Source organism: Aquila chrysaetos, chromosome 18, assembly GCF_900496995.4.
Source record: "Aquila chrysaetos chrysaetos chromosome 18, bAquChr1.4, whole genome shotgun sequence".
Lineage (NCBI taxonomy): Eukaryota > Metazoa > Chordata > Aves > Accipitriformes > Accipitridae > Aquila > Aquila chrysaetos.
Window position 1 is genome coordinate 19105171 of NC_044021.1, and position 12314 is coordinate 19117484.

At 40.3% G+C, this 12314-nt stretch overlaps 1 protein-coding gene across 1 annotated transcript in view; it reads left to right on the forward strand.

Moving 5' to 3' along the window:
• The first annotated feature begins 300 nt into the window (after nucleotides 1-300).
• Nucleotides 301-12314, forward strand: part of PHACTR1 (phosphatase and actin regulator 1) — a 312826-nt gene continuing 300812 nt past the window's right edge. The window contains exons 1-2 of the mRNA XM_030041742.2: nucleotides 301-405; nucleotides 1628-1745. Coding sequence (XP_029897602.1) covers nucleotides 1685-1745 — 61 coding nt within the window. The 5' untranslated portion in view covers nucleotides 301-405; nucleotides 1628-1684. The remainder of the gene's footprint in view (nucleotides 406-1627; nucleotides 1746-12314) is intronic.

Sequence of the window (12314 nt, forward strand, 5' to 3'; positions counted from 1 at the left end):
AGTTAATCATTATGAAACACTTAAAAATATCTCAGAATATGAGATGCAACAAGGAAGATCAGAGTGAAAAACAGATTCTGAAGGAAACTTGATGTAGATTTTTTTTTTTTCTCCTTGGGAAAGTTTTTATCAAATCAAAACCAGGGGCTTAATTTTTCAGTATGAAGGGTGAGGGGGAGTGGGGGAGATGATCGTAGTGTCACCTCCTGTTGCTAAGTAACAACATCTCCTGGCCATTTTTATCTGATAAAGGAAGTCCAGTTGACGTTATGCATTATTCATCAGAGTTCCAATCAAACAATCAAAATTGTTTGCTTACACTGGGGACATTTAGTAAGATCAAAGAAACCCTCCTTGAAACTACTGGAGCTTACACCACTGCCAGGCAGCTCTTGATACTCTGCAGTAAGTACCATTTCTGGTTTGGGAGTGCTACAGTAAAGCGAATTGCTAAGGAATTTTAAAAGTTTTCTCATCAGGACAGGCTTCTGAATTTTAGAGGGGACTGCATGTTGATTGATGAAAACCAAATTGAAGGAAAAAGGGAAAGCTTTGGAACCCCGGTTTCCTGATTTTTGCCAACATAATTAAAGGAACTGCTTGAAGCAAGGGTCAGACTCCCTGCCCCAAACCTTTCTGTTAGGTTTGCACGGAAAAGGACCAGAGGTATTTTTGTCTGTCTGTCTTAAAATACATGTTGTGCAGAGCTGTTTGTATGCTTATGATTATATACTGTAGCTAACTGAAGTGTGGAAGAGAGAGATGGATTGTGTGTTTTCTGCAAATCCTGTTTTTTATGTGAGTTGTTCAGAGTAGAAGAAAATGCAGAAGGCAGCAAGAAGGCTGGAGAAGGATCATGGTAATGGGCATAATCCCAGGAACTCTGCCCGGCAGAGGCACACCCGATTCAGTGTACATCTTGGACAGTTGTAATCTAGGATCTAGACAGATCTGAGGTTCAGAAGAACGCCAAAAATATAAACCTTAGCTAAGAAGCAGTGGTAGGAGTAGCCTACGATTTCTTAATGATTGCTCTGATCACGTCTTTTAAAACTGATGGCGGGATGTTCTGTTGCTACTTCTGGTCAGTAAGAGGGGAGAGGGAAGGCAAGGTTGGCTTCTGGTCATTTAGGTGGAATGAAATATGCAGAATATTGTGTAGTCTTTTCTAGTGCAGTGTTTTGGCATAAGTGGCACAAATGCTATCTTTAATGTAGTCCGTTACAGTAGTGCCTACTCAGAGGTGCTGGCTGTGGATCTGGCTAAAGAAGGTCCCTGCCCCAAGCTTTTCTGATCTTTTTTTAAGAGCAAATGTAACAGGCAGGTGAATTTAAGTATGTATTGTAAGAGATGGAGATTGTGGCTAGAATAAAGGTGATTGTGCTAGGAAGGTACTAGGAATCTTGCTAATACTGCAATAGGACTTTTCTTTTATGTCTTTAGACAAGGATTTAAACCAAATGTCTTAAAATAGAAAAGGATACTTGTGAAGTTCTATGAATAGTGATTTGAAAAGGCTTTGACCCCAATATGCCAAATGAAGTACTTCAGTGACTGCCTACACAATTCTTTCCACAAAGAAACTCACCAGCTTTTTTCTGTCTGACATCTCTGTGATCTTTCCCAGGAATCTGACTGATCATCCGTACTGGAGTATTGTACACAAACATAAAGTTCCTTCAAAATGGACTACTTTTTGGATGTCGAGTCTGCTCACAGACTGTTTTACAGTCAAGGAGCTCAAGGTAAGAAACTCTGGTATTGACTCAGAAAATGACTATTTTAACTGTACAGTTAAGATGTATAGGGCCAGACAAGGGCCAGCCCTTGTGACTGACCTACTGAAGGGTAGAGAGGCCGTAGGGAAAGGCCTTCAAAATGCATGGGGTGTAAAAGGGATTACAAGAAGACCAATGATAGGGTTGATCTGCCCTCTCAGAGGGTAAGGAAAAGCTATGAGAACCGTTGGTTGTGCAGCAGGAGCAAAAGGAACTCCCAAGATCGAGACTCTGGTGTTGCAGAACCCAAATGGACAAGTCAGAGGGGACAGCAGTGGCCCACTTCTTGCTCTGTGAGCTTGTGGTGTCCTTCCCCTTCCTCGTTGCTTATCGATGCTGTCAGGATCATAATGTGGTGTTATCTAGTGCTGCAGGAAAAACTGGTTTGGGAAAGCCCTGAGGCAGTCCAGCACACTTTAGGCGAACAGCAGGCTCTCACTGGTCTGTATCCTTTCCTGTGAAATGCTGGCCCCCACTGAACAGCAGCAGTGCGAGAGAGGGGAAGAGTAATCAAGCTTCTTTGCTTTAATGTAGTTGAGACTTGTTCACGACATAGATGATATTTTTGGTAAAGTCAGTTCACATTTTTCTCACCAGCTCTATTTTTGGAGAAAACTTGCAATTTCGGAGAGGAGAGGTTTTTTGTTCTTTAAACTTTAAACACCATATTAAATTGAAGAAAACTGTAAGAACCAAGTAGCTCTATCAGCCTTTTTTGTTTTTACATACTGCCTGTTTTCTGAAAATGTGATCCAGCTTTTGTCCACCATTAATTTCATCAGTTGCTAATCAAATTCAAAGTCTGGCCAACAAAGTTCTGCCTTCCCTCTGGAGGCCATTCTCCCAGAGCAAGACCTAATCCACCCCAGGGATGCCACCGTCCCAGGATATATGGGGGGCAGTACCACCTTTAACCTTTGGCTCAGATGAGGTGCTGCTACCCAACACATGCTGCATTGTCCAGCTGCTGCCCCAGTTGTTGTGATATATTTTCATCTGTATAAGTCACAGAAAACCTTTCTTGTCACAACACAGCCTTCTGCATTGAACAACAGAAGCGAATGCTAAGCACCTCAAAATCAGGGAAAAAATCGGCTGAGGGCAATGACTGATTTTACTGGCTTTTTCTCCATCTCTAAAATGCAATGGATACCTGAGCGTTGCTACAGAAGTAATATTAAAATAAGTTCTTCGATGTCACTATGAGAACAAATCCCTTTCTAGTCCAGAGAAACTAAAATTCAGGAATCTACAACTTACTGCTTTACAAGCTATAGCAATTTATCAACAGCATCCCTGTGCGCTGCAAGGTACAGAGGGGACTACGGAAGAAGGAATATGCATTCATGCAATGAAAGTCTATTACAGTAATGTGCACTAAGTGACTAATAAGGGTTGCACAGGCAACCTTCAGTGTAAGTATTTCCAAAAAGGCAAGGGGAAATAAATATTATCTTACCCATACTTGGAGAAATTACACTGTTAGCACATATATAAATGCTTGTACTGATCAGTTAGATGCATGACTGAAATTTTAACCTTAGCACCTGGTTGATTCTTTGTTTTAATGCAATTATTTTGCTTTTTTTTAAATGTAAAATGAGGAACAAAATTTGTCATGCAGAACTGTATTCCTTGATATAAAAGTCATCAGCAGGGGGTTGACATTTAGATCTGTCATGCGGGCTTCAATCCCTTGGCCAAAACCAGTAGGAACCAGCACTGAGAATTGGGGATTTTATTGTCCCCCTGCTTGTGAAGATTTTATGAAAGACGCCAATGACATACTTCCACTGTACATCACAGCATAGTACAGAGGCTCCCAAACCCTAATTACCTCCACAACTGGAAGCAGTACATTGATATAACAGCCATGCTGCACTTATACTCTGTCCCCTTCAACTTTTCACCTTCCTCTTTGCTCCTTTTACTGCATCTTCCCCAGCTCCTGTCCTTCAGACCTCTTACCTCACATGCTTGTGAGACCTCTTCCCCAAACTCCAGTACTCTCCCCTCTCTTCGTCTCCCTGTGTCTGAGGTCAGCTGTTTTCCAACAAGCTGGGTGCCAGAAGGAAAATCACTCTGAGCACAGAAGTGACAATGCTTTTGCTCTACATTCTCAAATGCTGCAACGCAGCAGCCCCCTGGCAACATGAGAGGTGCTTGAGGGGAAGGATGGATGGACAACCCCACTAGCAATAGGTGTGAGAGACGAAATGTGGCCTGTGCAAACAAGTTTCAGGAGGCTTTCACTGTCTGAGGTAGCACTAGCTCTCTGAGTGACACAGATGGCTTCAGCAGGCCAAACAATAAACCCCTGGAAGAGTTTCATCATCAAGGTTTCCTGTAGCAAATGCCTTTATCATCATCCTTAGCCCCAAACTTCTTGATGGTAGCATGCCCTTCCTCTGAGCTATCTTACCCGCCCCGTACACAACAAGGAACTCAACCCTATTGAGTGTGCATTGATGCTGCCTATACAGTTCTGATGTCGTCCTTGTACCTTGTGCCAAATTTTAAGGCATTTCTATATGAGGCAGGCATTTCTATATGAGATAATGGCATGATTTCTCCAAACATGGGCAAAAATAATATATTTCTTTCTTTAACTGTCTCTCAGAAGGCAGATAAACTGCATTAGCTATGAATTTCTGACACCCCCCCCCCCCCCCGCCAAATACACTAAATGTGAGGCACCCATCTGCCCTAAATAGCATAGCTCAAGTAGCTAGTTTGGAACTGAATTAAAAGGTCTGCAAGAAAGCATTGTCACCAGATCTACCTAATTGGATCACCAGTAACTATTTGATGTTAACATAACAACATGGTGCTATTAGGAAATCATGCTATCAAACAGCATCTGTATATGCATTAAAACTGCATTATGACAGAATTGACTGAAAGAAGACTACAGTATTCTGCTATTTAATTAGAAACAACATCAGAACACATTATATGTATTATTATTACTTTAGTTATATTATTAGTTATTGCATTACAAAATGCTCTGTTTACAGACTGTAGAATGGGGGTTTATGACCCACTTACTCTTTCTGTGAGATTTGAAGATTTCTGCTTTTTAATCCTTTGATCCTCCAGATCAAGAAAAAGCTCCTTTCCAATGTTTTCACGTTAATGATATGACAATGTTACAAATGGCAGCTGTAAAGCACTCATTCTCATCTGTACCCACTCCTTGTGGGTGGAAGAGAAGGGAAGGAATGGGACTGCAAAATGTTGGGAAGGAACTCAAAGAGCTATGATGACATTGCTAGCAGATGATGCCAAATCCCAGCTGACCTCATGTCTTGTGTAGTTGAATGCAGGATGCTCTGACCTCAGCAGACAGACTGAAGCAGGGTTTTGGCCCCCAGCAACTAACCAGTTCTCTATCCGTTACTGCCTGCAACACCCCAGCCCACACCTCATACCTACTCCTGCAGAAAGCTGCAGAACTGCCTTTGATGCTGTAGGGTAGGAGGAGAGAGGTGTTACCTTATCAGCTGCCTCCTTTCGCATCCTCTCCTTCTGCAGAAGCAGCCATCACCTCACTCCTGTGGGCTGAGCGCAGAACAGAGGATGTTTGGCCATTCAGGCTGCATCTGCTGTTCAAACATCTGTTCCCTGTTTCCTCCAAGGAAAGTGAAGCAGGAGGGATGGAAAAGTCACAAAAGCTGGATCTGGCAGTAGGATTATCTAGATTTAGAAAACTTGGTAAATGAAGCCAGCTGGCTGCAGTCTTCAGATACAAGCCAGAAATATCCTAAGCCCCACAGCCCTCCCTGACTGTCTCTTCTGTGGCCATATGTTGGGATCTAGGAGATGGGGGGTGTCCTTGCCAAGTACGTAATGCCTGGTGACGCACTGGCAAATCACAAGCAGGAAAGAAGGGACTGTGATCCCCTGGATCTAGCCCCTTGCCCTAAGAAAGTCTGAATCTGAAATCTAAGCATGGAGCTGGACATTAATTTTCAAAAAGTCTTTTCCCTCTGAACTGCGTGGAAGATACTAGTCATTCTTCGATGTAAACATATTCTAAATACAAATCTACCATGGCTTTCAGGCATTAAGCCTTAAAGTATATAATGGGGCCTGGAATAGGATTCAGCTCACTTATGCCTTAGGTGTCCTCAGTGAAGATGCTTCCACCCAAGACTTCTGACTAGCCTGGCATGTATCAGTGGAGAGAAACAGTCATTTAAAGTGCAGAGTTCACCTAATCTTAGACATCTTCCTTGGGATAATATAAATCTTGCCTTATTCTCTCCAGTGATTATGAAAGCCTAGACACCTAACTTGAATGAAAGATGCCTGTGCTAATGGCATTTGTTTGCATACAGGAATCATGTGTTGGCAGGCAAAATAGGACCTAATTCAGGAAAGGGAGTAACTTCCCCCAAACAGGTCAAGTTGTAATCCAAACGTGTAAATGTGCAGATCCTGTCTCAGGTGTAGCCTGCTTTGGAGAGACATCTGCTTTGATCTTGAAGTTCTACTTGAAAGAAGTTATGCTTTGGAGCACCAAAAGAAAGACCTCATATGTGCCAGAGCTGAGCAGGCTGGTGCTGAGGAGCAGCAAAAGCAGGCTGCTCCGTAAGGGAGAGCAAGCCAAGGTCGGCAAGACGGGCAGGGGCAGCTGCCTCGCTTACGAGAGGTAAAGCACTGAAGCACACGAGCAGGGCAGTTCCGCTGACGGTCACCAGGTTCAGCCAAGAGTCCAGATCATCAGGCCAGACCATGGCGATGAGGCAGGTATGAGGCCAAGGAGGACATCAAGTCAGCAGTCTGGATGTGGATCAGTGAGGAACGTAGCCAGCCACAGGCACAGCCGCAGCCTCACTCAGCAAGCGTGCAACGGCCTCAGTGTAAACGTAGCTCCCAAAAGAAAGGGAGGAAGCAGATGTTGAGGCTTCTTGCCGCTTTCTGTAACAGCTCCAAAGCTGCTCAGGGCTGTCTCCAACAGCTGTGCCATGTCAGAGAGCCTGCCTTGAGCATAGCCAGCTAAACTCTGTGCAGGGATTGCACGCAGGGCCCTGGCTGTTGGTATCTAGCTTTCACCTGGGCTTGTTCAGGATTAAGAAATGAGGAACCCATCCCTTCCATTGTATACAAGGGGGTGGAGCCCCTTGGATGAACTCTAAGAGAGAAGAATGACTTCTGCCCAGTACGTTATAAATGAAGGCTCTAGGCACCATCATAGAAGGAGAGTTGCCCATCACAGACTGCACATAGCACCCTTCTGTAGCCACAAGTCTGACGGAAGGGGTCCTAAGACTCACCCCCTCTCTTGGTGCCTCTAGCAACCCCACACCACAACCTGACGCGACAGGCTGGACATCGTGCGGTCAGGATGCCATTCTGGGCTGTGTGAGTCCACCTTTGCACTACAGTCGGACCCTCCAGTCCCTGCTGGGAGTCTGGGTTCTTAGTCGCTCTTAGGCGACTTCTGACTCAAGGATAAAATAGTTTCTAATTTCCTGGAGACTTGTGCATCCACTTTTCCAGTCTTATCTCCTTTTGCACCAGCAGGGGGCACGAAGCTTAAAATTAACTGCATTAACTGAGTATTGCCAAGATGCTCCTACATACCTTGATGTTGCTTGCCAGTCCATTTGGCAGGATACACTGTGCATATTTAAACAACTGAACAAAACTCTCTTGAAGGCTTATCCTAAACTATCTTTTGTATCTATAAATAATTTACAGATCCACTTACATTAGGTATGCTTTTACTGGTTGCAACATTCCTGCAATCTACTTGATGAATATAAAGAGTGAATAAAAAAATGTGAAGTAGAAAAAAATATGGAAATAAAAATATAGTACACATGGCCAAGGGATAACAGATGCACAAGATTGTATAGACACATAGGGGATGACTGCTCAAAAGATTTCAGGAAATCCTTCTTCTTGATCAGTTTTCCAGGTTTAATAAAATACTCCAAGGTATAGTTTTAATTCCACATTTTCCTCTCACACTCTGTCTCCACAATATATTTATTTCACTGTGTTTCACTTTTGCTCATTTATTTTAATTCATACAGTGCTGATTCATTCTAGATGTTTGACTTTAATCACTGCTGACTACTCAGTGCTACTTCCCTTCTGCTTTTGCGTATTAAATCATGTCCAGTATTTTACAAAAGCATATTACTGCTGTATCCCCAGATCCTAATCCAGAATGATTCCACTGCAGATGTTCCTTGTGTAAAGTAACATTAGGGTACTCCATCCACCAAAATTTTATGATTAATCCATCCTATAGATTAACATATTTTCAAAGTTATGTTATTTTGCAGCTCTTTTTCTTTTTTTATTCATGTGATGTCACTAGTTCTTAGACTAATAGTATTAATAATGGAAGAATTACTACCAGCAAATGTGCATTCCTGCTGTAATTTCCCTCCCTTTAAATCCCGGGAAGTAACAGATCAACATCAACCTTTTCCTCATCAAACTTTTTTTTTCCCTTTTACCACCTCCTATTCTGGCACACCCCCATTACTGAGAATTTAGGAACAGGCAACTGAGTGCCATGATCAGAGTCTCTGGTTTGCAGAATCAGGTAGCCTGGCTTCATCAGTTGTATAAAGTAGCTCACAATTAGTTGCAGTAACTGTACTTCAGCTACTTTTTGTTCATTTATTTCAATATCCAGTCAGCCAAATTAAAGTCAGAAGAAATAGGGATCTTCTAATTCTCAGCAGCAAATCTGAATAAAACTAGGATGTTTGAGATCTAGTTGTCTATACCCCTAAATACTGAAAGCTTTAGAAAACCTATGCATGGATCACACTTGAAAAAAATTTGATTCTGAAAACTAAATCTATTTTTTCCTATTAAAAATTAATTTTAAATAAACAAGCCTCTACTTGTCCCTATTTCATAATAATTTAGCTGTTTTGTTTATTTATTAATTTTTAATAATCTGTTTTCTGAAGCCTATGCTTTTGGACACAATGACAGAGGAACAAGCATGTTTCCTCTAATGGGTACAAAAAATGCTAGTTAGGCATATTGAGCATATGTTTACCCAACCCAAATATCGCAAACCAGCATAACAAGCGTGTGCATAAAAGTGGATATCCTTTTGCACGTGTACCATTGTTTGCAACCTTCAGGCCTGTGTTTGCATACTATGTATCTAAGTACTTTCTTTCAGATTAGTGATGTCCATCAAACTGGTGTCAAAGATCTCAACAGCTTTGCTTTAGAGACACGGAGCAATCCATACACATGTGCTTCTGTGTTTATCTGGGAGACACAAGCCTATAAATCATTCCTCATAAATGACAAATTATGTCTTCACCAGTGCTTGCACACATGTTCTACTCTTTTCCTCTCCTGCCAGTCATATCCCATTTCCCATCTCTAATCCTTCAAATGTTTTCTTTATCAGTTGCATTTAAAACAAGACTAAAGTGAAGTGGCATTAAATCAGACCAAAAGATTTTTTTCCTGGTAAACATCCATTTGGACCCATTGCTTGGTCTGTCTTTAAAGAAGAATATTCACAATCTAATAAATTTTTTTTTAGCACAGATGGAATATCATGTTCTAAATGCATCGAAATGTACCTGAAGTAATGTTTTTAAAGCTTACATTTAGCCAAAAATACATTTCTGTGTGCATTATCTACATGTTATGCCATGGTGAGCCCTTTCCACAGAAGCATGGAGGAGGAGAACTGAATAAGAAGGTCATATGTTTCTCTAGTGGAAAAAAAAAAGGCAGCAAAAAAAAGAATCCTACTCAGTCAGCAACAGCAGCGCTGCAATTAATATATATTCATAGGTATTCTACAAAGTTGTTCAAAATTTGCCCTGAGAAATGAGGGTTTCCTCAAAAAAGTCTTAAAGATTTCTGATGTAAAACAGTATTCCTTTACGGCTATTCCTATGTCATCTGAAGTTGCTTGTGATTATATGCGTCAGAAACATACCCTTTCCAATGTATCTAGGTCTAGACATCTCCAGCAGGAACATTTTAGCATTTTGCTTGTACTAAGATTAAAATCATCAGGTCTCAAAAGTTTTTGCCATTTCGAGGTAAGAATCTGCTATGCAAATTAGGGTTTCTAGATGAAGACCCTAGTAAGCCAAAAATGACCAAGGTTATTTGTGTCACCAATGAGATATTTCAAAAACATTTTAACAAAAGTCGATTGATAAATGTGGATGGAAAAATCTAGATTAATATTTCACGTTTTCTCTGACTAATTTTTAGGAGGATGTCTTTTCACTTCTGAAAGTTTTCCAATTAAAAATGTCTAAAATTTTTCTAAAAACCACAGGTCTTAAAAAAAAAAATCAATATTATAGCTCTTCAAAACATAAAGCTAGTTCTTGGCAAACAAAAATTAGTATTAATATTTTTATTAAAATATGTGGAAATGTATTTTAATGGAAAAAAATGGAAGCCATCAAAAATTCTTTGCAAACTGTCCCCCATGTTCTCATGAATTTCAAACAGCATTCAAAAATTGGACAACCTGTAGATGTAATTAAATATGTTGAAATGATACATTCAAAATGCCTCTGAACATGCAATATAATAATTTATGTATTTCACATTTCGTTCTCCCAAACACATACTAGTGTTGTACTTCAGTAACGTAAAATATTTTGAGACACAAATGTGAACTATATGTAATCAGTTCTAAGGTGTCATTACATACATTAACGCATTTCTATTTTTAAGGTATTTTTCCTCCATAAGCAAACTTTTCCCTTTCTAGCAAATACCAGAGAAGATGTTGCCGCAATGTGCCAATCGTGGCGTAACCCCATGAAGAACAATACAAACAGAATGAAAGAATTTAACCAAAATGACTGATTTGCCTTGTGTGTGCTGTTAAGAGTGGCTGCTTAAAATGAGGTTTTGGACGCTGGTCTCACATTCCATTTGTGGCATAACTGGGCCCCTTAATGTGTATCATAATGTCATTCCTTTACTCCAAGACCTTCAAGAGGACACTTTCTAATTTTCCTGAAAAACCATCTCCTAAAAATGTGTCCCAGAGGCTGAGCTGGTTTGTGGAGAGCAGCTGAAGCTAGAGATACTAGTGGATTATCTGTGATGGACCCAATGGTCACACTGGGCAAATGTTGACAGCTTTACTAAAAAATATATGGCAAGTCATTCTTGTAATAAGGAGTGCTATGGATTATGGTTAGGAAAAGAGTGTGTTCAGGTATGTTCATGGCATGCATAAATATTCAGCGTCACTGTATGGCTATCAGAATGTGATCAGCTATACTTTCCAGTTCCATGGCTGCCTAAGAATTGATGTTAGGTTTTTATTGCAAAATGTTTTTATACTTATTAGCTTACTCTGAAATTTTTCCAATGTTTACTTAAAATTTTCAGTCATTCTTGAAAACTCCTTTTGGTAATACACACAAAGGGGAGATAATCATTGTTGTCGAAGTAACATATAATGAATACCCTAAGAAACATTTTCCAGCATCCACCTACCTCTAGTCAAAATGAATACAAGCCAGATCCCAATATTTTGACCCCAAAGGTAAAAATTATTTATAAACAGTTATGTAGAAAAGCCCACTCTTATTCTCTGTTTACCATAAATGTATATGCAATTTGGTGTTGGGGTTTTTTTTCTTTTTTCAAATAGATTCCTATCCTGTGATCTAGCCAGCCCTGAAATGCATGGGTGCCCTTTTCCTTGCTTTAACTACGGCTAGATCATGCCAGTTTTAAAAGACAAATGTTTTACAAGGTTGTTTTATGAGATGATTTTTACAATGCTGACTTCATATACAGATAAATCTTCCTTAAGTGTAAATTTGATGATGCAGTGCACAAAATTCTCTGTAGCAGAAATTTTCCATTCTCTTTTATCTTCATTACTCTACTTCCCTATTACAAGGGAGTAATAGTTTACAGTCTAGTCACAGTGTTTACTTTAGCTTAATCTAAGTAGTTGACCCCATTAAATCAATTTCAACTCTTGCCCTCTGCTTTTACTTCAAATTCAAACCTTAGGTTAGGAATCAGCAAAAACTTGAAAGAAATCCATTTAAAACCAGAAAACAAGCAAGTTAGACCAGAAATAACTGCTATGTCCAGCAGCACAGATTTACTTGTTTAGTAAACTACCTAATGCTGCAAAGTGAAAAATAGAGCGTGACAGCTTTAGTTAACTCATACTAATTATATGCTATCATACCTAACACCTAAGTCAGGTTTTAGGCATCTGAAGGCTTCTGATTGACAGGTATTATTTGGAACTCTGAAAAAGTTTTAAAAGAAAGAACCACAGTTAACAGGCTGCAGAATATGCTCTTAGTCACTATCAGTCGTGCTCTCCAGTCCCAGCAGGAAAATATAGTTCATTATTAGTTACTTGAAGTGTGGTGGCTTACAAAAGCCCTAAGATAAAGGCTGTTCTGCCAGATAATGCCCAAACAGCAACATCCAGGGTTTAGGCTCCTAGGCTCTTACAGGGTCCCACATGAAAGTTAATGTTAACAGTCCCACACTAAGGGTAAGGACAGGCTTTCAAGCTGAAACTCT